The 27763-nt window shown below is 45.7% G+C and overlaps 2 protein-coding genes across 3 annotated transcripts in view; one reads left to right on the forward strand and one right to left on the reverse strand.

Annotated features, from left to right (window-relative positions):
• The window catches only part of Sla (Src like adaptor), a 50644-nt gene extending 32531 nt beyond the window's left edge, over positions 1 to 18113 (reverse strand). For both annotated transcript variants that reach the window (XM_032916290.1, XM_032916297.1), the window contains exon 1: positions 17790 to 18113. In XM_032916290.1, the coding sequence (XP_032772181.1) occupies positions 17790 to 17800 (11 nt within the window). In that variant the 5' untranslated portion in view covers positions 17801 to 18113. The remainder of the gene's footprint in view (positions 1 to 17789) is intronic.
• Tg (thyroglobulin) overlaps positions 1 to 27763 on the forward strand; it is a 180387-nt gene that overhangs the window by 143973 nt on the left and 8651 nt on the right. Inside the window, 4 exon segments of the mRNA XM_032916270.1 lie at positions 13421 to 13585; positions 14636 to 14803; positions 24243 to 24421; positions 25358 to 25465. Coding sequence (XP_032772161.1) covers positions 13421 to 13585; positions 14636 to 14803; positions 24243 to 24421; positions 25358 to 25465 — 620 coding nt within the window.

The raw sequence follows: 27763 nt of genomic DNA on the forward strand, positions 1-27763 counted from the left end.
GAACTAGAAGCAACCAAGTTGCCCTGTAGAAGTGATTTTAACTAGAGACCTCCAAGTTCTAATCTGTCAAATGGATGAGACACCCAGGCTCACACTGGACATGGATGATTGTCACAAGGATGTCACTATTATACAACACAATGATGATAGACAGCCATATGGAAGAAGGCTCTAGTTCCTAGGGAAAATGTGTGCTCACACACATGTAGGAGCATATCATTCTAAAACAGTTCACTAAAATGAATATACTCAAGAGAAAGGGGAAGGGAAGGTGGGGTTAGGCAACTTCCATGAGGACTCAGATGACTGGATGTGCACACATTGCTCTGTTTCAAAATTTCCCATGGTTTGAAATTAGAATATAAAGTGTCTTTATACTATATATTGTTATAAATGCAAAAAATATCATTTCATAATGTGTGAGTCTGTACCAGGGGAACCTATGTGTGTGATGCTGGGTAGGAGAGAAGCCTATTTCTAATGAGAAAATGACAGACAGTAGTGCCTATAGGCCACTCTCTGCCATTCCCATTTCCAAAAGTTAAAACCCCTCAGAGAGTTCAGTGATTTCACACAGTCCACAGCTAGTCCTCACAGAGCCAGAGCAGAGTCTGGGGCCTATGATCCAAGGACCCCACCCAACGAGTCCAATGTAGACCTCAAGACAGTCATTTAGAAACCTTGCTGGGTGTCCTTTGCAAATATAAATTACAAACAGTGGGGCAGCATCTAAATTTAGTACTTGCTGTGTACTAGACAGATTCAGCTGGCTTGTGAAAAGCCAGCTCTGTGCAGAGCATGCTGGGAAGGTAGCAGGCAGATGGTGTAGGAACTTTGTAGAAGTGGCCTCAGTGAGGAAGAGCAAGCAAGCAGAATCAGCTGAAGTGGGGCTTTCCCCCACATGCACCGAGGAGTGACAGAGCTCTAGAGGGAGGGACATCCAGAGAGACAGGGGTAAGGACTTTTAAAGCATCTATGTAGAACCCTTCCTGCTTACATGAACTCATTCCTGTTTCTGGCATTCCTTCTCTTAATATGGCTGGCCATCCAGTCACTGGGGTTCAGCCAGCATGTTAAGCCAGTGACAGTCCTGCCCAACCTGAACCTTGCTTACCAGAGCCATTGGATAGAGACCTAGAGGGCAGCCCACATTTGCAATGCTGCTCTAAAGGAGACACAGTGATCTCTGAAGCAGATGTCCACAGGCAGTGGTGGTTGGGGACAAGGTATATGTGGGGTCATTGAGTTGTTATTTTAGGGTTCAGATAGCCTCAGAACAAGTGGAGTGAGAGGTTCATATAAAATAAACTACTCTTGTGACCATGTAAGTCTGAGGAACAGCAATGGCAGAGGGAAACAAACAATCAATAGAATCCCAGTTCTGAACTCAGACTCACAGGGTCAAAGTCTGTGGGAGGGCAGAGGTCCTACAGAGGAAAACCATGTTAATTTGCCTCAAATGCCTCTGCTTCTGCTCTGGCAGTGCCCTGAATACCCTTCTGTGGTCTATCTTGCACCCTGTACCTCAGAAGTGTATCCGCCATCCTCCCTTAATCCACTGAGGATGAGAACACTGTCATTTATCCAGGTGTGTGTTCTGAGATTCATTCAGTCATTCACTGGCCTTTTGTAGCTCTCTATATGTGCCAGGCACTGTGTGTGCTCAGTCCTATGTACCAGTAAAATGAGGTCCTGTCCACAGGGGATACCTAGTAAAATGTTCTTTGCAGTTGCCCAGATCCAGCATAAAATGGGTCACTCCCAGATGCTGAACACTAGGTGGGACTGCAAACTTTTATGTCCATTCAGAATGGGCAGCAAGATGGCATAGATAGATCTACCCATCTTTGTCCTTGAGGAGTTTATAATCTAGTAAAGAAGACGGGGCCACCTGCTAAAATCAACAGACTAAATGCAGACTAAGTACGGATGGAGCTGGAGAACAACCCAGAAGACTCCTGGGCTCCAGTTCTACAATGCATTGAGATTTAGCAGGATAAGGCTAGATTTCATCCATACAGTAGAGGTTCCTCTAAGGTCTTTAATGCCTGGAGTCAGCACAAAAGCTAAAGATAGATGACGGCCTTCCAGGAGCCTCAAACTAAGTGTGTGGTCAGCCAGGCTGAACTGTATTAACAAATGACAGCTACCTCTCAAGAGGTCACAATTTAGGTCCACAAAGGCACTCAGGCCATCTGTGTCAGATTTCCAGAGGGCTTTGCAAATTAATTAGATACCAGTTATACAAATAAACTGCAACAGGGAGATACCAAGCTGTTAGCCACAAGTGAGCCAAAGATCACTCAGTGAAGTGGGACAGTGTGATTTCTTCCCTTGCTATAAGGGGACAAGAGACCATGTCATGGGTCAGTTGCCACAATCCCCAGCTAGAGCTGGCAGCCTCCTAACTGGAACAATTCACAGCTCATTTCTTTGGATTCAGTTCTCCTGGAGGCGTTAGGCTCAGCAGGAGATATGCTGTAAAGCAATTTGGTGTTTCATGGCAGGTATGTGAGACTATCAGTAAATCCCCAGTCTGCGGAGTTTAGGATTTATTTTCCTTCTTTTTCTGTAGATGTTGGGGAAAATAGATGATGAGGAATCCAAGCTCAAGAACCAGGAAGCACCCCTTGAGTGAAAAGAATCAGGTACTAATGTACTTGATTAGGCAGCTCAAAAGCATGTAGATGCCTTTCCTGCCTGTGTGGACATCCTGCCTCCTGCAGATGTATAGTCCTCCTGGGCTACCCAGAGGTCACCTCTCCCTAGAGCTCCCCAACCAGAAATGAAACCTCCCTTTTTGATACTCTTGGGAGCTGTATTTGCAACACAGGACTCAAAGTCAAGATATGGAGTCCAGTTAACTACAGGCAGGGCTGTATGACCTTGTGCGGATTTTCAAGTTTCTCACAGAGCATAATATAATACTTCTTGCTCCTGAGCACTCTTGGGGAAATAAACACAAATTTCCTAGTGTTCTATAAAAGCATCAAAGCCTCCATTTCTGTAGACCCTTGGAAAAACCAAAGCAGGTCTGACACATGGACACTGGAGGCAGTGAGTCTAACAAATAGCCACTGAGCCTACCCTGAACAGGTGACCCACAAGTATCCACCAAGTGAATGGAGAAAAGAGACTGTGCCTGGGGCACAAAGGCATTTTTATTTATTTCCTCTTAGCCTGTCTTTCCCATGTAGGGATTGGTACACAGTTCCATTTCTCAGGACGTACAAGTTCTGCTTTGAGATTGGCTTAGAGTTAGAGAAGTGGCTTGTGGGGAGATCTGAGTACACCCACTGCAAACCATTTCCAAACCTATGTATGTCATCAGGCACTGTTTTTGCAGGAAGACTCCTGGGACTAATAGTTCCTCAGCAAAAGAAAAAAGTAAAAGCTCTTTCCCATGGCTGCCTCTGCTTAGGAAGGTGGCAGAAATACCCTAACTCTCTACAACCCTGTCCTTTTGTCCTTGCTCAACTAAACCCACCAATGTGCCTCCAGACCTTGTGTGGTTCTCAGCTCCATATGAATAGTATACTAACTTCTAGATGTGTTAGCTTGAAAGCCACCATCTGTCCTAGATCTGACTCAGACACTTATCTGTTGAAATAGTTGTGATGGAGCCTCTGTAGGGTAGTGCAGGGCAGAGCTAGAAGAGACAGGGCTGCCACTTGATCTACCTTCTAGAGCTAACCTTGAGTGGAAGAGCATACAGGAGACAAGCATGATAAGGCAGCATGGGGGGTGCTCTCATGCACAGGCACCCCAAAAGAAGCATCTGGCAAGGCTTTGGTGTCCAAGACTGACCAGGGGTTGATGTTTTAAGGAGATTTTTAAAAGTTGGAGAATTTGATACAGCTAGACAAGTGAGGGGACTCATGGGGTGTTTTCTCTGCACCTCTTTCTCAATTCCTGTTTTTGTAGAATGGCTATATTGTCTTGTCTGGAGTCGATAATGATGACAGTACTGGCCAGTGACAGTCATCTTGGCTCTTTGACTCATCCACTGTTCCTCTAAAATCTATTAGAACAGGCTAAAGAATAAACCCATCTGTGTCCTCTCCTTCTGATATTGTTCCTATTCCTATTGTCCTGGGCACTTCATGGATACTCAGCATGGATCATGCCATGTGGCATTAGGAAGGATGAAGGATGGCAGGCATGGCATGGCGGTGGTGTCCGTCTGTAGCTGGCCAGTTGCCATAGCAATCTAAAGCTGTCCAAGGTCAAATGGTTTGCTGCTTACCTGCTACTATCAGCAGAGCAGAACCCCTTAATGTAGGTATGCTCCTGGCTCCCCTCTTTTTCCCAGTGTCGCTTTATTGTTTGATTAGTTACTTCCTAACTCTGTTTCATGTACCTACAGCAAAAACTAGAAGTGATTTCTCAGGATAGTCCTAGTCATAAACTGTTTCCTTAGGTAACTCAACAAATATGTACCTATACTCATAGAAACTGAAGGAGTGACATTTCTTAAATATTATCAATAGATACATACTCTAGAATCTTTACATGGGGCTGCAGTGGACTGATGGAGGGTATTCTATTTGGGAGATGATTGCTAACAGATACCAAAGAGGAAATGGATTATTTCTAAGCCGAAGTCTTGAAAATGTTTTGAAATTCTAAGAACAGGGCTATTATGATGTCTTCCCATGAGAAGGGCATTCGTGGTAAGGGAATGCTGAGGGTGTTGGGCCTCACAGACAACATATTTTAAGATTGTCTAATAAGACCAGCCTCTAGCTCTGCAGTCCTGACTTGCAGACACCATCAGTTCTAAGAGGCGGGGACAGTACGCAGTCCATGGCATGCAGCGTCTGTGTAGAACAAGCAGACACTCACAGGGAGGAGGGAGCTGAGAAGACTGAGGGAATGAGTTTCCAAAAGAGAGGGAAGAAGCCACCTTTCCCCAGATCTCTAAAGCCCTTAAGGCCTTAATCATGTTCTGCTGATTCAGATTGCCTGGGGCATCTTTGTGCAGAAGTTGCTGGAATTAGCCTCATAATAGAATGACTCCCAGCAGCAACAAGACTTGTACTGGGATCTGGAAACAGCTGGATGCCTGGCTGGTGATAAGGCTACTGTGTTCAGCTTCCTGACACTGTCTCAGGAAGATTTTGGCACCATTCTGCCCCAGCACCCTCATCTCATAAGCAACCATGCCAAAGTTACTGGCCAGTCACCTCTGGACATTTTAAACAGTACAGAACGAAGCTCAAATCCATAGCAGGACTGTTATCACGCTTACCGAAATCCCACCTCATGCTCTCCTAGATGTCTTCTCATACCTCGATGTTCCACTTCCTCATGACAAGATTTTATTGTCAGAAGAAAAGCAAGCTTGAAGTTGACTTTGACGTTATTTAAGTCACTGATGCACAATCAGAACCAGCTGGATAGGTGTAAAATTACCAGTCAGGGTCAGCTCAGCATGCACCGATCCATGACTAATCAGACCAGAAATGGGAAGCTGTGGAAAAAGCCTAGACTGAGATGAAACTCTAATGCTAATCGTCTCTGTTAGACTAGAGCAGTGCTTCTCTACCTAACACTTGCGACCTTTACACACAGTTCCTCAAGCTATGGTGATCCCAACCATAAAATTACTTTTGTTGATACTTAATAATTGTAATCTTGTTACTGTTATGAATCATAATGTAAATATCTGTTCTTAGTCTTAGCACAGACTTAGTCTTGGTCTTAGGCAACCCCTATGAAAGAATCATTCAACCCCAAAGGGATCACAGCCTATAGACTTAGAATCATTGGACTATTAAGACAACTGTCCCTTCAAAGTCAAAATTAAGTTGCGTAATGCTTTTAATTTGCTCTAGTAAAGTTTGTCTCAATCATGAATCATGGGATTAATAAAAACATACAAAAGTAAAAAAAATCATTGGACTAAAGAACAGTTCACCAAATATAGTTTGAGCATCAGTAGGAATATTAATAGTAGATATTTATATGGAGAAATTTTATAGCTTACAACATCTTTTCATACCTGTGATTTCATTTGATGTTCACAAAAATTCTCTGAATTATTGCTTAGATTATCTAAAAACACTTGTACTGTTTACTGGAAGCTTGGTACACATAAGCCCTTTAATGCTGCCTTAAAACTTCCTCCTAACAAATATGTAAGTAAGGTATTTTTCTCACCCTTACTTTAAACCCAAAGTAACTGAAGCCTCGGGGCTTTAATTCACTAAGGTTGTACATAGCTCATCAGTGAGGATAACCCATGCTCCCAATGCATCTCTAGTGACATTGTCACATACCTATTTAAGAGATGGGGAATGAGAAGAATTTAGCAAGAACCCCCAACCTGAAAGTCTATTTGTGAATTAGTCTTCCCATATCTCTTCAAAATAACAATAACTTATACTTGCTTTCATCTGACAGATTTAAAGGTATAGACTTCAAGGATATAACAAATATGGAGGGCAAAAATATGCATGTTCTTCTTATAGAGTCCACCATAACCTTAGCTAGCAAGAGACCACAGGACTACTCAGGGTAGCATTTGAAGTAAGGATCTGCTTGAGTAAGTAGCTCAGGCCATCAGTGCCCTCATCCTGGTGGGAACTGGGCTCAGACCTTGAGATGAGGAAGTGAACTCTGCCAGCAAAGTGCCAAGCCCATGTGAACAAACAGACTATGAGTTCAGAATGTCCCAAATAGGCATGGGAAGCCAGAGCCACAGGGATGAAAAGACTGTCTCCCTCAATCCTTCTGTCTCCTGTAGTGTGTAGAGACCCCTGTTAGAGCAGCATATTGTCTCTACCCACTCTAGGTAACTTCTGCCTCTCTGTCCAACATCTCTTCCAGTCTCTTAGACAGGTCATTACAGCTGTGGACTGTTCCAACAGGCTCCCAGCTGGTTATTCTATATTCCCAAAGTCTATTGTCCCATCAGGCCATGTTCTACACTTATACTTCCTAGGGCAGACAAGGTCTTGAGTCTTCTTGTTAAGAGGAAGACATACAGATCTCAGACCCCAACTGTAAAACTAAGAAAATGTACTTCTTATACAAAGCTACCCATAAGTGACATGTGGCTAGGCTTTCCTAAAAAATTATTAAAAACTGAACAATGACAAAAAGTATTGAACCATAGTTTAATCTCTCCCCTGCCACCCATGAGCCCAGCTGTCCTTTTCTCCCCATAGTCTCAGGGACTGCTAGAAGGCTGGACTCAGGAATGTGATAGGGAGAAGCAGGAAGGATCCTTTGAAATTCTTGTTCTGAATCAGCTGTGAAGGGCTATGAGGACCATGTATGTGGAGAAAGTGCTCTTTGGCAGCAGTGGAGGCAGGCTCTGGGGCTGTACCTTAAATCCTCTTTATGATGGGGTGCAGATCCCACCTCAGAAATTACTAGGATGGCATTTTTCAAGAGTGACACCTTGGTCTGGGAAGTCAGTAATTTTAACGACCATGCACTTAAGTGGATTCTGACAGTCAGAGGGTGACAAAGCCAATTAAACATGACGTGTTTAACAGATGGCAAAAGGTGTTCTGTCAGGTCTTTGAGACATAGAGGAAACAAAATAGGTCCAAATCCCATACTAATCTCCTTCCAAACAAAAGGAATGTCCAAAAAGGGGTTACTGGGGTCTTTGAGGTTTCTGTCGGAGCCTGTCCCCTCACCCAGACCCTGTTCCTATGGGGTTTTGTTCTACCTCACCACTCATTTCCCTATGAAGTGGTCTTCAGGGTCCTTAGCCATACCATTTACTTGTAGCTTTATTTATGTGACAAGTATAAATGACTGTGGTCCCATGGCAAAGATCAGTCATACTATAATGTGGAATCAGCTTTTAAAATATCACCTAAATGCCTTTCTAGTTGCATCGGCAATGATATTTTATGGACACACTGTTGGAATTATAAGGAGCTGGTGAAACTCTACAGCTGACCCTTTATGAATGGATAGAGGGCTCTGGGAATTGGCAAAGTTGAAATATCTAAGCAATCTTGGGGTGGGGGCAGGTAATAGGTGAAGAGTTGGAACAGACTGCCTATCAATCTCACCTGGATTCTGCCATCTACTGAAACAGTGCATTGTCATGGAAAAGCACACTGGAATCAGAATACTTGGGTTTCATCCTCTTCTGCTGGGTACCAGGAAGCTATTAAACATCTTTGATGCTCTTCCTCAATCTATGGAAATTCTAGAGACGATGTGAGGCATACACAGAACATAAAAATAAGCAATGTTTGCTTCTCTCCTAAGGAAGGTGTGGGGTATTTAGAAGAGGCTCTGTAGATAATGGATCTGTACTGAGCAGAATGCAGAGAGGTTGTAAACATTTGCCAAGAGACTTCAGAGGACAGTGTTCTCTGTCTTTGTGCCTTCCCAGTCTACAGTCATGAGTCTTCTTTACAGAGCCCCATTTAAGTCTGCCTTGCATCATGCACTCCTGACTGACACAGGGGAAGAAAGATCCCCATATCATCTTCCCGCTCTCTGACAACCCTTATAAATCTCTTCCTTATTGGCTGCCACCTGTCAGTCACTCATAATGAGAATGAGAATTCACGAAGTGCTGTGCTAAGGTGGGACTGTAGTGGGAGGTGGTAGATCATGGGGGAAGCTAAAAGCTTTTTAACTTGAGTTGTTATTACAAGTCTCAAGATCTCATACACCTCATTTTCTCCTGGACTGTGTTCTCCCAATCTGTAAAGTGGGTAGGGTTACTAATATGCAGAGGGTTGTTGCAGAGATCACAGAATAAAAATGTACAGAAATTAGTGTCCCAGCTTTTAAGAGGCCACTCACAAAGGCTGAATGCTTTTCACTTTCCACATGAATATATGCATATGTACATGTACACTTAGTCAAATTACTTACTTCAAATTCTACTTGCAAAAGTGCCCTTGGTTTTGGCTTGCATCAGTTACCACTCCGTTCCTGTTAGGAGGACCACAGTAGATCACTATCATCTGACAGGCAAGGGACACTGAGCAATAGCAAGCCATACCTTGGCTCTTCCCACTCAAGTTCCACAGCCTAAGTAAAAACCAAGAAGTCTGATTTCAGAGAAGAAGAAAAGTGAAATGATCTATGATTTTACAGATTATAGTTTCAATATGGAAGTTACATTAACTATTGTCAGTACTCGTGTTAAGGTTTTGACAAAACTGAAATGCTCAGACTTCAGTAAGACTCATGGTCCCAGAATCAGGCAAAGGGATGACTCCAGGTTAAAGGCATACAAGAGAACGTTAACACAGACTTAGATGGAACCATCTTTGAAAGTCTCTTTGCTACAGTTTCTAGGTCTGTCTCCAGGTTCTCCTTACCTCTCAGAAGCATGCTCCAATTTCAAAGTCCATGGAATTCAGTGATAGGCTCAGGCTTGGTTGGATTTCCAGGAAAAGAAGGATATAAAGCAGTGGACATGCTCTCTGGCTCTGATCTCTACTCAGAATCTCTGGACCACCAAGCAGGCTGGGCTGGGTTCCTGCCTCAGGTGCTTCCTCCAGCTCCTCCAGCTCCTCCAGCTCCTCCAGCCCCTCCAGCTCCTCCAGCTCCTCAAGCCCCTCCAGCTCCTCCAGCTCCTCCAGCCCCTCCAGCTCCTCCAGCTCCTCCAGCTCCTCCAGCTCCTCTAGCACTAAGAGTATCAAGCAGAATCCTGCCCTTTGTCCCAGTTCACTTCTGCCCTGCATGTCTATATTAAATGGGTATTTTACACACAGCTCTAGCCAGTGGTGGAAAAATCACTTAGTTGTTCTGCTTTCAGTCATCCACATCCCTGAGGCACTCATCATATTCAGTCATTGCTCAAAGGTCTGCTGTGTGCTCAAGCCATTTCAGTGTGACCATGTACAGATGTAGGCAGTGATATTCCTAAACACTTAGAATAGTCTGTCCAAAATCCCCAAGGATGTCTAGCTATAGAAGCCTGCCTTGCACCCTAGGGTTCGTGGTGACCCCTCTCACTTGGCTGACATTGACTTGTTTTCAAATCTTACTTCTCAACATCTTCTATGCAGAGTCCTCTCCTCCTCCTAGAAAGCTCACCTTATTCCCCATCCATTCTGTGTGTTGGCTCCTTCCTATATAGCTCTTTACAGGGATGCTAAGATCTTTAGAGCCCAGTTTTTTTCTTCAACATTCCCAACCTATCTGCCATCCTTGACGCTCTCTAGTAGTAGTTACCTGCCAGTGCCCCTTTCTGCTCATTTTCTCAAAGTTCTCTCAAGTCCTGCCTCTCTGCAGAGTTCTCCAGGCATACAGGTGCCCAGCCCTCCATCCCTGGAGTTCTCAATGCATAAGAATTCTAGCCTTTGTCCTGACCCCAATAGCGTAGGGTCACTCTGGTGTGCAGACTGGTAAGCACAGTGTGTACTTTGAAAACCCTTATGTCTGACCACAGCTTGAGGACATAAGACAGGACAAGACACTCTAGATAAAATCAGACTCAAAATATTTTAGGTGGATCCTTCTTCAGTAGCAAATGATGGTTGAATTCACTGGAGTCTGTAACCCAGTGGGAGCTGGCAGTGCTCCTCAGAGTGTTACAGTGCTGTGGAGTCACATATATGCTTCCTCTCAGCAAGAAGCTGGATCACACATTGCTTTGTGGGAAAGAAACCAATAGTTAATACCACTCCTAATGATAATTAGCATTCACATTCACTGTCGGCTGATTACAGTATGAGGCTCTTTTGCATCATTGTCCTGTATCATCTTTGGAATTGTTGACCACGTGGCTCTTCCATGCAAAGTTGGGAAATGACAAAATAGCAGGCCTCACGGGAACCAAAACCCCAGTCTGTCTGTTTCTAAGGCAGGGCCTTCCTACCGGGTGTTGGCCCTGCTTCTCACAAAGAGAGGCAGGGAACAAGGCACAGACAAGCCTGCTAATGCATAGTGGGTAGAGTGTGGAAGTGTAGCTGGTTGCCTGGGATGTATCTCATGTTTGTCCCTTCCCAGCTGTGAGATGTGGGGTGCACAACTTCACTTCTGCCAACTTCCTGACACGTCTAGGGTGAGGATTCATGGGCTGTTCTGAATATGTTGCACAGAAGTGCACCTAACTCCTCTGTTTGGTTTTTGTTGTTGTTGTTGTTGTTTTGTCTCTTTCTGAGCTGAGGCTGTCACAGCCCATCAAGCCTGGCGCTGACTGGTGAGGAGGTGGGTATGAGTTTCCCATCTTTTCCTTTCCTTCTACCTCACAGAAAGAATGCAAGGAGAACTGAGGCATAGGAAGGAGATAGAGGGGGTTTCTCAGGACTCTCTTCCTGCATAAGAACATTGATCTCTTAAGGCAAGGCCATCAGGGCACACCTGGGACAGCAAGATTTCCACACCCCCCTCCCAAAAAAAAATGTGCCTCTGCTGCCTTGCCAGATAATAACTTCGTCAAGGACAGTGTAAGAGGCAGTCCTCTTGGGCACACTGAAGGCACAATTTCTGAATGACACCATCAGAGAGACAGTGTTGGAATTCTGGTCCTGTCCCTTTCCTCTAAGATCAGGTATTTTTGTTGTTTTTTTCTTTTTTTTTTTTTTGACCCAGTCTCTGTTCCTCAAGGACCACCAGCTGTAGATCCTAACAAATGCCCCCAAATGAGAACAGCCTGTTTAACTGCTGATTTTCCACAAAGAGCAAGGTTTCAGAAAGATTGATCACAACAATAAAAGAGAGGAAAGTTCTCTAAGCTATCTTACAGTGTCAGTGAAACCCACGCCTTTACCCACTTCCTCTGCATATCAAGAACTCCTGCTATTTATAGCTAGCAGAAATATTGAAAACATCAGAGGCCCACCCTGAAATCCTCTTGTCCTCAGGCATTCCTGTAGGCTACTGGTTATCAATCTATGGGTCATGACCTTTGGCAGGACAATCAAACAACCCTTTCATAAGGGTTACTTAAAAACATCATAACAGGAATTTACATTACTATTCATAACAGTAGCAAAATTATAATTCTAAAGTAGCAATAACAATAATTTTATAGTTGGGAATACCACAAGAGGAACTGTATTAAGGGGTAGCAGCATTAAGAAGGCTGAGAACCATTGCTGTAGGAAGGTTGACAACCAGGACTGGTCCACTTGACACCACCACACCCCTGCACTTTGCAGCACAGACTGCTGTGCTGCAGAGTGAATAACTCTAGTGTGAGTAACATTCTGTTACAAGAACAGAGCAAGTGGTTTTTAAAAGCAGCTAACCACTTGGTGTTACAAAAATAAATCAAGGGTGTAAAACTAACACTTATGTTATGTTACGAAGGTCACTGTACTCTAAGCCCTGGCTGGCTGTAAGTTTGACCTGCACCTCTGTTGCTTCTCATGAGGAGTCTAGTAGATCCTCTCTTGTTTGTAGATGCTAATGCTTAGAGGAGTCTGTCATGCACATCTTGCAGGAGGCACCATCAGGCTGAGTTTAGTGTATAGAACACAGTAAAAGACAAACCCCCTTTATGCTGCCTCACACTATCTTGTGTCTGCAGCCCAGGCTCTCTGTCCTTATCTGTACCATTCAGAGATATTGGAAAGTGCCTTGGTCATCAGGCTATATATAGCTACTAGGTCTTCAGTCCTCCTCCTGCCCACCCTATGTACTTTCCTGTTCCTCCCATGAGCTTCCCACTGCTTGCTTGGCCTCAGGCTCTGGTCACAGGTCCCTCTAAGGACTAAGAACCAGCCATCAATATGGGATAGGTATAACATTCTCCCATCAGGAGCCTCCCAGGCATGTGTGAGAGTCTGCCTCACAGTAGCTGAGTGTGTGACCTTTGTGCTCATGTCCCTGGTGTGCCACTTATTAACAATGGGCTTCTCAGAGAAGTTGGCCACTTGTGCTAGAAAACTAATCTCAAGTGTACAGTCCTCATACTCATGCTAAGTAGCCTTCAGAGCCTCAGTGACAGAATTGCTGAGCTCTAGGTGCTCCCATCTGGTGGTATGTCTGACCAGGCACCAACTTCTCAGTCTCTTATGTACATACCTCTTTGTAACCTGGAATGATGGTGTCTTCTAGGGAGCCTCTATTTTCACATTCAAGTACATCTGAGAATCAGGAAACCTTACTACTTAAGGAGCTCCCTGGAGAGGAGGTAGATAAAGCTGTACTTTGCATAGTGCTTTTACCAGAAACTTTTCCAGTCCGTACTCAGAACTATCACCCTCGACCTCAATATACTTCTTTAGCATGCACAGCAAGACTGGCACCTCCCTTCACAAATAAGGAAACCAAGTTTTGCACTGACTTGTTCAAGTTTACACAGAAAGCTGTTATGTTCAGGTCAACCCTGACATTCATACATGTTGCATATCAAAGGATCCCATGTGTCTGCATATGGGAGAAGCTACAGAACTCTGCTAAGACCCGAGAGTCCTAAGCCACAGTCAAATCTGTACGGATTGTCAGTCCAACCCCTGCTCTTTTTTTTTTTTTTCAGGGAGGCTCAGCATTGTCACCGGCTGCAATTATCAGCCCAGATAGGGCCCAACAGCAAGCTGCAGCCTTGGCAAAGGAGGTTGGATGCCCTAACTCATCCATCCAGGAAGTGGTCTCCTGCTTCCGCCAGAAGCCTGCCAACATTCTCAATGAAGCTCAGACCAAGGTGGGTGCTGCTGTGCAGGTTGGGAGGGATAATCTTTTGTTTTTACAAATGGAAGTCCAAGGCCTATCAAGGAAGTGTGATGATCTTCTCCACCAATATTCACCCAATGCATGACCAACTAAAGATAAGATTGTCTCCTGTGTCCCAGTCCTTGCAGGAGCCACAGGCTACAAAGAACATACAAGACTGCTGATGGGAGATTGTTCCTCTGTCATTCGGATGTCTTATGTATAGAGTGGAACCTATAATGGTTACATAGAGTTGAGAGATGAAATGAAATAGAACTTGAGAAGGGCCACACCCAATGCTAGAACCATAGAGGCACAAAGTTAAGTTACAGATCCTTAGATCAACAGCTGTGCATCTCTTTCTACCAGTAATGACCTTGCTTTCAGCCTGGGTCTCTGGCTGCCTCTGACATTGGCAAAGAAAGCATGAGCAGACTTGATCCTCATAACAAATCTGGACCCTAAGATGTAGATTCAGTCTTGTCCTCATCTTCTCCTATATGGGCTATGCTGTTTAGTGTCACCTGCTACAGATACTGACTTTAAGCCCTTCCTCTACTTCCTGTTCCTCCTGGGAACCTCTTGTTGCTTCAGCCAAGAGGCTCTGGAAAGGTCTCCTGGGGGCTAAGCATTGCTGAGGAGAGATTGGCTGCCTAGCCACTGTCCCTGTCACAGGAGGTCTTACTTGCCTGTTGTCCTATTCATTTGACCCTTGCTTTCCATTAGAGCCCAACTGGAGTTAGAACATGAACATTCATGTTTTAGGTCCCACTAAGCAAGACAATGTAGAGTCATGCAAAAGGCGGACATCATAAGGCACTAAGAGGCAGAGTTATGGGGCTCCAGAGATTAAGAAGGACCAGGTTCCATCTTGCTGAGTTCCTTTCACAGAGGCCTTTCTGGTCTCAGTCCCTGTTTAGGACCATTAGCTAGCTCTTGGCTACAATTGTCAATTTCAGCTGCATAGCCAACACTAAGATTGTGGTTTTCTTAAAGGAAACTAAAATGCATGCAAATAATGGCCTTCTTTCTCACCCTGCAGCTCCTGGCTGTGAGTGGCCCTTTCCACTACTGGGGTCCTGTGGTCGATGGCCAGTACCTACGTGAACTTCCTTCCAGACGGTTGAAGAGGCCTCTGCCAGTGAAGGTGGATCTGCTCATAGGAGGTTCTCAGGACGATGGGCTTATCAACAGGGCAAAGGCTGTGAAGGTAGGTAAAGGGAGGCCTCTGCAGCCTTCTGCTGGAATACTAGGTCAGGAACTACTGACTATTCTTCTGGCTGATGGAGGACTGCGTACCAAGGCTACAGGAGCCGGAAGGTAGTCATGGGGGAAGCTGGGTTCAGAACTAAGACATTTATAAGAGGTGACTAAAGCCTACAAATTGCTGCTGGGAATCAATCACTGCAAAGAGCTTAGAGCAGAAGCTGAACAGGGCTTCTCAGTCACAGGGACACCTTGCCATAAGCAAAAAGTACAGCTCTTTCACAGCATGTGTGCAAGGATATTTTTCACAGTGTTAATTGTTGCAGGAAAAAGTGGGAAGAAATCCAGATGTCTGGTTGACTAAATTAAGATACACTCCAGCTGCTAAATATTATGCAGCTATTAAAAACATGAGCTCGGTCTCTCGGCTTGCTTGGGGGATGCTTGTGATAGGCAGCTAAGGAGAAAGCAAAAATGTAGAGAAAATGGAGCTGAGTTACCACTCATGTTTAAGAAGCAAGTCTATACATGTATGCACATGTATATATTTGTGTGTTTCTTCATGAAAAGATCACAGTGTGGACAGATAAACCAAGTAGTTAACATGACTGCCTCAGGAGTTGTACAACAGAATGGCTTACTCTCTGCTGCTGCTCTCTCCACAAATAGGATAAATTACACAGAATATAACTTTTTCCTTGAAATATTTCTCTGTGAGAGAGGACATGTTGTCTTTGGGTAAGAGACCCTATCCTCATGATGCTTGCTCTGGAAACATACTGAATAATCATCCTGTCTCTCAGTCATTAAAGGAGGAAGAGGTACTATCACCTTAGGGTAGTCTTAAGGTAGTCTCACCTTAGGGGTCATCTCAGATAGGGAGTATGGGTAAGTGAGGGCCACCCTAGCAGGTGCTTCCTACACTACCTCCAGTAGTTCCCGACTAGTGACAAAAGTAGCCTCCTGTTGGTAGATATGGGCTACAATGGATCAGACTTAGCCCAGGTCCAATTCTTCAATTATGCTAGCCAAGCATAAGAAGGCTGCTTGGCTCTGTGGCTGCCAGGGGCTCGCCCTCCCTAGCACCATCCCAGTGGTGTTTTAGGAACTTTCTGTCATTGCCAACAGACTACAGGACCAGGAATCCTTCCCCGGTGCAGTATTTCAATTCTCCTTGAGTTATCCAAGGTGTAGGCAAAATTCCCTTTGTTCACTCAGAAAGGAACATGGTAACATATGGCAGGGAGGCTCACTGCTGAACCAGCCCTGCTGGGAAAGTCTGCATGCCCTGGAGGCCAGAACAGAGAAGCCAGTGCACATGTTCATGCTTCTTCAGGCCCCACCCACTGGGAGTAGGCCTTGGTACATTGCTCACTGTCACCCCTTTCTGTCTCTCTGGTCACCCATTTCGGACTTGCTGAGTTCTTGTATACTATTGTGTCTGGTGAGTATACCTGGTCACTGCTTGCCTAGAAGATGGAGTGGAAGAAGCAATGTTTGATAGAAAGCCAGAGCCCCGGTCTCTATACCAGTCCCTAATCAGAGGGGGCATATACCTCCAGCCTAGCTATCCATTCAGACTTTCCCCCACTTGAGCCCAGACTGCTGATCATCTTGACTCAGATGCCTATAGCTCTTCATCCTTAGTTTCTAAGGAGCTGCTAGGGCCACTCGTATCCACACTCAAACTCACATACCCACCACAGTCCTCCCAGCGCACTCCTATTCTCAGGCTTAGCAACAGTGGCTCAGGATTCACCTCACTTTCTCTTAACCTGCAAGGCTTCTATCAGCCAGTCTTCTCTCCAGGAGTCAGAGCTGTATCTTGACAGTAGCCCCCAGAGATCTGTTTAATGGAATCAGAATTACTCCCTTCTATGCCCTCCCTGGTCACCTTGAATGGCCATAGTAATTCCATATCTTTGGTGTTCCTTAGCTAGGCTTAAGGATGTAACATGTGCAGTTTCCTCTCCTAGAACATGTGTTGTTCTCTCTCCTCAAGCTCCAAAGGTCTTATTTTATTTGGTAGCCCTTCTGAGACCCTAAACATGAAATCACCATGTCTAGCTGAGCAGGGCACACAGCATGAGTATACAAAAGCGCCTACTTGCTAGTGAAAGTAGACCGGTCATTTATGGCATTCCAGGTGCAGGGCTGGTTATGGTGGACATCACTACCAATTGGATTCCTGCCCTCTAAGAGGTAATGTTCAGATCAGAACATCAACAATTAACAAGCCAAACATGTAGAAATGGATATGCACATGCTCTTTGGAGAGGTGAGCATCACATCCCTGACGACAAAAGGTAGGGTGAGGATCATTACCCATAGTGCCACTGCACCTGAGTGACAAATGATCGAGAACAAAACAAATCCCGCCCCTTGGCCTCCTTTCAAAAGAACAAGCAAACGTCCTGGATGTCTTCTGACTGCAGTCTGAAGCATTTGCATTCCCCAAACTTGAGACTTAGTTTCTCTATCTGCAAATTGGGAGAACTACCAAGGAGATCCTGCTGAATATGCCCAGAGGACATAAACACACTCCACTGTCAAGAAAATAGTTGGACCTGAATAAATGATAGATATTTTTATACTTAACTCCTTAGTAGAATAGTTAATGTCCCTGGTTCTAAGAAGAAATACAAAGGACTTATACCCACTGAATAATCTGACCTCAGGCCAGTTTTCCAAATCACAGCAAAAGTGCACATAGATGCTAAAACAGATACACACATTTCTTCCTCACAGCAGTTGTAGAAATGGCAGCTGGAGGTCAGCCCACAAACACACACCATCCAGGGAAGGAATAGGTGCCTCCTAACCCTTATTCAGACCTCAGGACCAAACATCCCCTCAGCACAGACCACCAAATACCCTTAGACCAAAGAGGGAGGGTGGAAAGGACTTCATCAAATCCTGAAGACTCTCACCCCTGTCACCCAGGCCACTATTGTCCCCCCAAGGATTTCTCATTACACCCAGAGACATACCTGCAGAGCATGGGGGCCACAAAGATGACTGGAAAGGTAGAAAGCCTCCGCTCGCTTAGAATGATCTTATTTCGGAAGTCGAAGCATTCTATTGAAATTCTTCACTGGTCTCTGAGATGAGGAGTTAGCCCCCTCCCTTCTCCTGACTGCTGAAGTTGACAGTCTGTCTGCATTAACCAAGACTAAATTTGCATTATCAAAAGCAGTTTTGTTCCAAGATTCACAGTTCTGCTTCTCCTCCAAGCATCTCTGAGGAAGACAAGAAAATCCCAAAGCTTAGTGTTGCTTTCTTGTGCCCTGGGCTTGGCTAGAAGTTGGCCTCATTCAAGAGCAGGTGCAGTGGGGGGGCCTGTGGAGGGGGAGTGGTGTCTGAGAGTTGGAAAGCTGCACCTGGCAGCCAAGTTGCTGGCATGAGCCCTAGTGCAGCAGTATCAAATCCTTGCAAGTAGCTCGTAGTAAGAGGCGGATGCAGGAATCCTCAGTGTGTGTGTGTGTGTGTGTGTGTGTGTGTGTGTGTGTGTGTGTGTGTGTGTGTGTGTAAGAGACAGAGAGAGAGACAGGGAGAGAGAGACAGACAGACACATACAGAGAAGAGAGAGGGGGTATTTCTTGAAAAGAGGTACCACTACCCCAAATTCTCATGCTATGTCTGACCTAGGAAGACATGAATGGGAGAATGAATGTCAATTCCTAGTTTTGACCATGTGGCTTAGACAAGCTGCTTAGCTAGTCAGTGCTGAGGAGATTATAGCTTCTAGGTAGCACAGTGAGCCTTCTGCCTTCTGCACATCTAAGAATGGAGACTGCTCTCACCAGGAAGGGACTGTGGAGCTCCGGCTCCAGGATGCCCTACCTAACATTTTGTGACCTTCCCATCCTCACTGAGACCGAGAACCTCAGAGCCTGATACTCCATGTCTCCTCATCTAGTGCTTCAAAGGTTCTCCCTGGAGTTAAGACAAGTGGACTTACTACCCCTAAAATATTAAAAAAATGTTTAATGACTGTTGACATAGAGTGCAAGTCAAACTAGAATCACTAGTATATTGTCATTACAGCATCGTCATATTTTCTCCTATAATTTTTAAAAGAAAATAATAGGAGAATATTTTGTTAGTCACTTGACAATAATTCTGCCACATCTGATAGAAGGTTGGCCATTGTCACATAGCTCTGTAGTAAGTACTGAACAGTGGTTCCTGTGTGATTCATGTAAGCACCACCATGTTTTATTAAATACCCCATTGCTGAGGTCTTCTAGGCTTTGGGAGAAAGTTCTGAGCACCCAGACAGAACTCCTGACTTGAAGAGCTCCCTCAGATAAGAAACAATGATGCATAAATAAGTAATAAGCCGTTTTAGGTCTTGAGAAGTGCCCTAGAGAAAGCAGAGCCAGAGGGCTACAAAAGAAACAGTAGAAAGGGAGACACACTTTAGGAGTGGACAATGACAACCTAACAGAGGGGTCTTTTGGGTTGAAACCTGCATGGGAAAAAGAGACAACCATAGAATATGGACATCTGAAGATAAACAGGAGAGATATAGAAGCCAGAATGGGAATGGGCTATCTGGCAGACAAGGAAGGACATAACCTAGGGAACCTGAAGAATATTAGAGGAAGCAGAGGAAGGAGGATAAGGGAGGGAGGGAGGGAGTAAAGGAGGGAGGGGTGAAGGAGGGTGGGAGGGAGAGAGAGAGAGAGAGAGAGAGAGAGAGAGAGAGAGAGAGAGAGAGAGAGGCAATGTTGGGAGATTCCAGTGTATGTTCAAGCAGTGAATTCTTGTGTTAAATACCCCTTACAAAATAAAAACACAAGCATTCTAGCAGCCAATCAAGACCTCAATGAGGGTTGGGTAATAAGGAAGCAGAGGCCCAGACTATGGTGCTGTGCACATGCAAGGAGCTCTGAATCCTTTCAGGAAGAACCTGAGAGATCATCTGATCTGGGTGCCGCTTGATTGATATATGGACTGTGAGCTGTAAGATCAAGAGAAATCCAGAAAGGTTTAGTGCCACAAAGGCCCAGAAAGGGTTCCCAAAAAGAAGTGAAGAGCAAGTGGCAAATGCTGCTGGAAGTGAAACAGCATGGGGTCAGCTTGCAGTCATAGTGCCTGCCCTGCATGGACCCTGAACCACTGGATAAAGAACAGTCAGATAAATGAAGGTCATGAAGGTTGAACAGAGGACATGCCTCTGTCTCCTGAAGCCAACTTGGACAGAACACAGGGACCTGATAGAGCACTTTGCTCATTTGTGAATCTCTCCAACCCAACCATACTCGATCTCAGGTCAACTCACATCAGGCTCATCTTGAATCTTCCATTTCTAACAGGCAGTAGGTCAGTCTTCAGGTTTTGTCCACCCAATAAACAAAAGATCCTCAGAAGCTCTAGAGCAGCGATCACAACTCCTTAGAAGGTGTACCCTTTCATAGGGGTTGCTTAAGACCATCAGAAAGCACAGATGTCTACATTATTATTTATAACGGTAGCAAAATTACAGTTATGACGTAGCAATGAAAATAATTTTATAGTTGGGGAGGTCCCTGCAACTTGAGGAACTGTATTAAAAGGTCACTGCATCAGAAAAGTTGAGAAGCACTGCTCTAGAGAACCATGGGCACCTGAACTCAGGCAAGCTCTGAAGCCCTCTAGATTCTCCTGTAGGAATCCTGCTGTGCTCTCTTACTCCTCCGACTAGCAGTGGCTTAACAACCCTGCAGAACCTTGTGAGGAGCCAGTGTGCAAATAGATATAGATTAAGAGCTTTCTGAGTCCTTCCCAACAGGAGAGTATGGTATGCTACATACTTGGACTGAAACGGTGAGGAGGCTGGTAACTCTCAGAAGAACTGGCATGTGGAGCGCAATTGGGAGGGGGTCCAAGACAGGAGGAAGCAGATAGAACTATCAAATAATGAACCCAGTCTACCTCACTAGGTTGAAAGCATGGCAGGAAGATGCCTCTAGGTAAGCAAGAGTACACACAGAGGAAGGACACTCATTGGTTATGCATGGCTGGTGGCTTTCAGGAGGTGAGGACATCGGGATAGAAGGCCTGAGACTTGGGCTGGAAGTAAATTTAAACCTTCCTAATTTGGTCCTGCTCCTCTGCAGCACAGGTAGGCTGCGTGTCTTATCAAGAATCTTCACACGTACATCAGCAAGGGAAAGCCACTTCTTTCACTTTGCACAGTACTCCCCTATACGACTGGTGGAACACAGGGGCTTGGTATCTGGACCTCATGTTAGCAAGTGGAAGTAAGCAATTCCTTCCAAGTGTCCATGGATTCCACTGTGGTTGTACATCATCTAGGGCCTCAGAACAAAGTCTTCCTCACCACCATTTCTGCATAAGTTCAGGGGATTGCAAAACACAGAGACAGAGAGTGGCTATCAGGGTTTTCTCCTTCCCTACTCCTCACTGCCTATGCTGAGGACTGGGATCTCAGCCAACAGACCAGGGAATTTGACATTTGCCATAGTTCAGCTATCAATACTTACACAGTCCTTCGGATATTCATTGTATCCACACAAAGAAGAGAAGATGAGTGAAAGAAAGGAGCCTTCCTCCATGTAGCCAGACACATGAGGCTTTTTGTATTCTGTGGTAATGTGGTATAGGACCTTTAGGTTTTCTCCTTTAGTTTTCTCATTGAAGGTAGTCAAACCGACAGTTAATACAAGTTTGTCTCTTTTATTAAGTGCCCTATGTCATAACTTGACCAGGGTGTTTTAGGCTATCATTGTGAATTCTCAAGTCAACACTGCAACCTAGATTCCAGTTAACACCAATTTGCACATGAGGAACACAAGGATTGGTAAGGTTACAGGACAAGTCAAAGCCACAATACTGGGGAATGAGAAGGATTGGGAACCAAGCTTGGATTTCTGGCTCCAGGCAGGTCCTTGTGCTAGAACTTCTTAGGTGCTCTTAACTGGCATCACACATAGACACACAACTTGGCCATGGGATACTATAGGTGACTGCCCAGGTGCCTTAATCCTCTCTGAAGCAAAGCAGAGCTGGGACAACACCATTCTCTGCACTTTAAAGATGTCAGGGTCAGAAAAAGTGAAATCATTCTTCCAAGGCCTCTCATATCTGGCAGTAGATACTTGAACCCTCATATTGATTCCCAATTCGGTGTTGTCAGTGCCCTGGGCCATGCACCATGTGTCGACTTCCTCCCATCCTAGTGGTCCTGTGTTTTTAATGTAACTCTGGTTCTTGGTTGTTAGAGCTACAGAATGAATGGCTGCCCCCGTGTAAGATAAGGCCTGGGCTAAATACTAACCCATGCTGACCTTCTGTATGATGGCCCTAAGGAGGCACAGACTCCCCAGGCCTAGAATTGGAGCAGGAAGTAAGGTGATGCCACACCCAGCACTGGGCTCCTGGAACACACTGGTGAAACAATTGGGAAATACTCAATATCAAGCTGTAAGTGACAGAAGGTATGGGACAGGTTTGGTAGCCATTTTATTATGAGCTATTTCGGCAATCAGAATCATTGAGAATCATTCAATTGAGTTACCCCAGACCTTTGGAACTCAGAAAATCATCATGATAGACAGCAGGTGAGTAGGTGAAAACCATTATTATTAGCCTAGAATAAATGAAGGATAACTCTCACAAAAAGCAAAGTGGGTACATGCTATTTGTGTGATTTATTTGGGGGTCTATGAGACAATGTGATATATAGATGAGTCTTTCTTTACTGTGACCTTGGACTCTGGCCGTGGCTATGTGGAAGCTGAATAGGCCATGTATGCTCATGCACACATGACATGCCTAGTGGATATTGGTACATGTAATTATTTCTTTCTAAAACATATGTGAAGATTAAAGAAACATGGCCCTTTCGCAATGCCAATCCCTCTGGTCATCCTCACTGTCTCCTGATGTTGGTATTCTATGACTGAGACATGTCTTTGATCGATCATCTCATGGGTGGACATGCCAGGCTTCCCATCAGCAGGGCTGCTTAGAATGTCCCACAAGTGGGAACATGCACGTTAGCTCACCAATATACAGCTCCTAACGCCCTGAACCAGGATCCCTATATTGGAGGAGATTGTTGGGCAGTGTAAACACACCAAGGTCTGCCAAAAAGTGGGGTGGGTCATGGTATACAGGAGCTCCTGGAAACATGGAAGCATGTGCATCGGGAGCCTGGCTGGGAATCGGCTTCTCGGCCACATTCCCAGACCTACACCCCAAATGACTTGCATCTTCTGCCCTTCCTCTCTAGAAAGGAGGAAACTGAGGCCAGAAGCTGAGTTGCTCCCCATCCCATAGTGTACTCAGCTGCAAGGCAAGAACAGGACAGCAGGCTGAGAGGGAGAAGCAGGGTTTGTTGTTCCTGGGCAGATAGGCAACCTTCAACCCAGCAGTGTACCTTCTCTGACTTTCCTTCCTAAGGAGGCCTGCTCCCATCCTCATCCATGTACCCCTGCCCATTCTAAACCTGCTCTGTGAGGCTTTGGACATCCTTTTATGCGTCCCTGTCTCTCGCCAACCAGGACGAAGCCCAGCAGACAGGAAGCTTGGCCTTATGGTCCTAGCTTCCCAGGTCGCGCAGAGTTGGCCCCAGAAGAGTATGTTCTTATGACAACACTGTCTGTTCACACTTTGAGTGACTGTAGTGGTACGTAGGGTGGAACAAAATGTTTCGCATTCCATTCACAGGTCACACAAGCTAGCTAAACCTAGCCAGATAAAACCAAAAAAAGGCAGAAGTGTGGCTCAGTATCAGATTGCCATTCAGACTAGGTTGAAGTGTGATTTCCTGCATGTCCTCTTAACCCTAATGGGAGGCATTCTCATTCCAGATGGGCAAATGGATGGCACTGGCAGGTAGAACCAATTGTTTAAGGTAACACAGTAAAAAAGCAGTGAGGCTGGGACAAATGCTGTGTTTTGCTCCTTCTCAGAAAGAAAATCCTAGACTACTATTTGAAGAGTACACTGTGAGTACCTTCAGGATACAGTTGGGAAATTTTAACCTTTTCAATCCTCCTCCCCCTCCTTCCTCCCTCTTCCTCCCTCCCTTCCTCCCTCCCTCCCTTCCTCCCTTCCTTCCTTCCTTCCTCCCTCCCTCCCTCCCTTCCTCCCTCCCTCCCTTCCTCCCTCCCTTCCTCCCTTCCTCCCTCCCCCCCTTCCTCCTCCCTCCCTTCCTCCCTCCCCCCCCCCCTTCCCCCCCCTCCCCCCCTCCCTCCCCCCCTCCTCCCCCCCCTCCCTCCCCCCTCCTTTGTCCTCCCGTTTTCCTCCTCCCTCCCTCCTCCCTTCCTTCCTCCCTCCCCCTCCCTCCTCCCCTCCCTCCTTCCTCCCCTCCCCTCCCTCCCTCCCTTCCCTCCTCCCTCCCTTCTCCTCCCCTCCCTCCCTCCTCCTCCCTCCCTTCCCTTCCTCCCCTCCCTTCCTCCCTCCTCCCTCCTCCTCCCTCCTCTGTCAAGAAAGCAATTGAAGAAAAGCCAACCAACAGTAAAACAGCCTTTTACCAGGCACTGCAGAATTCACTAGGCGGTGAGGACTCAGATGCCCGCATCCTTGCTGCTGCCGTATGGTATTACTCCCTGGAGCACTCCACAGATGACTATGCCTCCTTCTCTCGGGCACTGGAGAATGCCACCCGGTAAGCTAGGCCCACCAAGCAAGCCAGGGACACTCAATAAGCCAGTTCATGCAGGATGCAAATCCTCTGCCTGTTGTGGGTGAGGGTTCAGAAGCTGATTAGATCCTGAAGGAGTCACTGAGACCCCCAGGACTTGGAGTTCCAGGTGTCTTCAGCACCACTTTCTCAATCCACCACACATAGCTACCCCCTGATAAGCTCTCAGAGCACATGGGAGAGTGGCACATGCACTTTCACTCACACATGTACCTCCATACACACATGAACATGCATTTAAAGGAGATGTGTGTTTGGCTTCAGTGAATTAATGACACACAAGGAAAGGGGGATGGTACGGGGCATCCCTTCCTTTATAGTGCTATAAGAAAGGAATGCTGGGGGCAGTACAGCTTTGGGAGTAAGTCATTAACTTTTGCAGGGTGAGAACGAAGCATGCTTCTCAAGAAGGAAGTGTGAACAATGAGTGGACATAGCAGAAAGGCATATCAACAGTGGGCAACAGGACCCCAAGGAAAGGGCTCACACAGGCATTGGGAGTCCTGGGCTTATCCTGCTTGGGGAAGAAAAATAAAACTTTCTTAGTGGGTCTCCATTCCACACCCCAGAGTGGACTCTGGTTACATGTGGAGGTGAATGCAGAGCTACAGACATGCCTATACTTCTGGGACCTGTGTCAGATGTTGATGCTCTGGAGAGATTCAAACTTACCAGGGACCTCGTGACTTGAGATACATCACTATAGACACATTTCAAATTGTGGCCTGCCATAAACCAGAGCCACACTTCTATCACTGTGGCTAATGGAGAAAGCTGGAGAGCACCCTGCAGGGATGAGCAGATCTTTGGGGTAAAGACCTGGTGGGTGGTGACTACCTGTGGGAAACCCTCACCCCATCAGAGTTATGTAACAAACTTCCTTCTCTGTCCTTTCCCCAGGGACTACTTTATCATCTGTCCCATGGTCAACATGGCCAGCCTCTGGGCAAGGAGAACCCGTGGAAATGTCTTCATGTACCATGTCCCCGAAAGCTATGGCCATGGCAGGTAAGGTGACCATGTAGCTACAGCAAGTGTAGGCAGAGAAGGCTGTTTGGCAAGGGCCCTTGTCACTACCACAATCTACAAAGAAGAGAAAGAAGGCAGGACAAGGCACAAGCTGTTTCTCTGGGAAGTGGGTCAGGGCTTGGCCATGTTTTGCCTTGGTTTGATCATCTCAAATAAGGCAGTAGTAATGAATATTTTACTCCATGATGTTGCTGCCTAGAGAATGACAAAGTATATGAAGGTCTGTCCACCACAGAGAACTTCAGGATCTGATTTCAGTTACTTCTTGGTCACCATGGGTGTGGAGAGAGCCTTTACCTTTGCTGGTATCATACCTGTTTATGCCTCTAAGAACTAAGCACGTAAGAAACAACTTTCCGTAGTAGGAAACATTTCTTTTTTGTTTGTTTCTCTATTTCGTTTTATATTTTCTTACTCTGTAGCTCAGGCTAGCCTTGAACTCACTATTTAGCCCAGGCTGGCCCTGGATTCTCATCAATACTCCTGCTTCAGCCTCTCAAGTACTAGGATAGAAGCAGGCATGAGCTGCTAAGTCCATCTGAAAGGTTTTTGTTTAGCCCAATTTCTCTATCATCCTTACTTCCAGAAAAGGTCCAAACACCTGGTAATAAAAGCCCCAGGCAAAAGCAACAAAATAGGAATAAGATGTGAGAGGCACAATAGAAAAAAAAAAAAACCATGAGAAGAGGCAATCAGCTGCAGTAAAGATACAAGGAGGAAAGATGAGGCTAGAGATGTAAGAGATCGGATGGAGGGCTGTGTGGCCCAGGTTCTACTTCTGCCCTCTGTACATGTAGAAAGCCCAGTCCAGCAGGAAATGAGATGTCTACATTAAGTGCCATCTGAATAGTAACTTCACACAGCAGCCCTTGGATAAGACCTTGAAAGCTCAGGCACCCTGGTGTCAGCCTTAGAGTCTTTGGAGAATGGCATCCCACAGACTTATGATCCTTCATCCAGTGAGACCGAAGCAGTAGTGTATCATAGTACTCCATGGGAACACATGGAATGCTTGTGAGGGTAACGGCTTAAGGGAGTGTCTCTGTTTCATAGACGGAGGACATCTTGATCAATCAGGCTGCTATGATAAAGCACAAACAGCCCAGATTTATTGCTTAAAGTTATAGAGGCTGGAGTCCAGATTTAAGATGCCAGCATCCTTGGTGTCTGTTGAGAAATGTCCGCCCTCCCTCACAGAAGGTACCTCTACACAAGAAGGCAAATGAGCTTCCTGGGGCCTTGATCACTCTATTCATACTAACCTTGGGAATTAATCCCCTAAAAGCTCAACTCTGAGTCTTAGGAGACTGCAGACACCTGTGCCAATGAATTTGAGGTTCAAGGAGTTCATTGTGTTCTCCCCTATTACCAAGATGAGCAGCTGGGCCAGTGCAAAGCAATGTCTGTGTCTGCCCCTCCCTACCTAGAGATCAGCTTCCACTAGACCACACAGTCTGTCTTCTTAGAACTATTTATAGTTTCCCACACCCAGCCCTAGAGTCAAACAGTGGCCTGCGGTTGAGGGAAGGAGGCTAAGTAGCCCAGGGTAGCTCTAATGGAGGCAATGGAAAGAAAGTTGAAAGTGTAGTAGTCACTGCAGTAACTGAGCAGGTCAACAAGAGGACTTGATATTTTTGCCAAGGTTTCTTTCTCTTTTTTTTCAGCTCTAACTTGAAAATGTGGACACAGTAGATGGCGCCTGTGGCCCAGTGGTCTGTAGCCACTGTGGACTGGAAGCCAGTCCCAAAGCACACTCCTAGAACAGCCTGGGCTGTGACTTGTAGTGGCAGACCCTGAATCCAGACCACTCATGACTGTATTTCTGACCAGTATTTCCCCTGTTCTCACGAAGTAGACAGAAGCCGTGGAAAAGTATGGGTCCCCACATCAAAGAGCCTTAAGAAGCTCATATACCTTTGTTCCCAAATATTTACAGTAGGAGAGAGAGAGAGAGAGAGAGAGAGAGAGAGAGAGAGAGAGAGAGAGAGAGAGGCAAAAAAGGAAGGCATGAACCCTGGGTTAGTTTCAGAGGGCCCCTCGAGGAGGGCCCACAGGCTGCATGGCCTTGGAGCAGCAGGAATGTATTGTCCCTTGTTTGGGAGGTCTAGGAGCTGAGATGCAGATGTCAGCAGGGCTTAATTCCTCCACAAACAAAGCTGTGCCAGGCTTCTCTAGTTTCTGGCTGCCTCAGGGATTGCTTACCAGCAAGAGGCAGTCTTCTTCCTGTTCCCCATCACTTGGTAACCCTGTGTGTATCCGTGAGTCCTAATCTCCCTT

Source organism: Rattus rattus, chromosome 1 (genome assembly GCF_011064425.1).
Source record: "Rattus rattus isolate New Zealand chromosome 1, Rrattus_CSIRO_v1, whole genome shotgun sequence".
Lineage (NCBI taxonomy): Eukaryota > Metazoa > Chordata > Mammalia > Rodentia > Muridae > Rattus > Rattus rattus.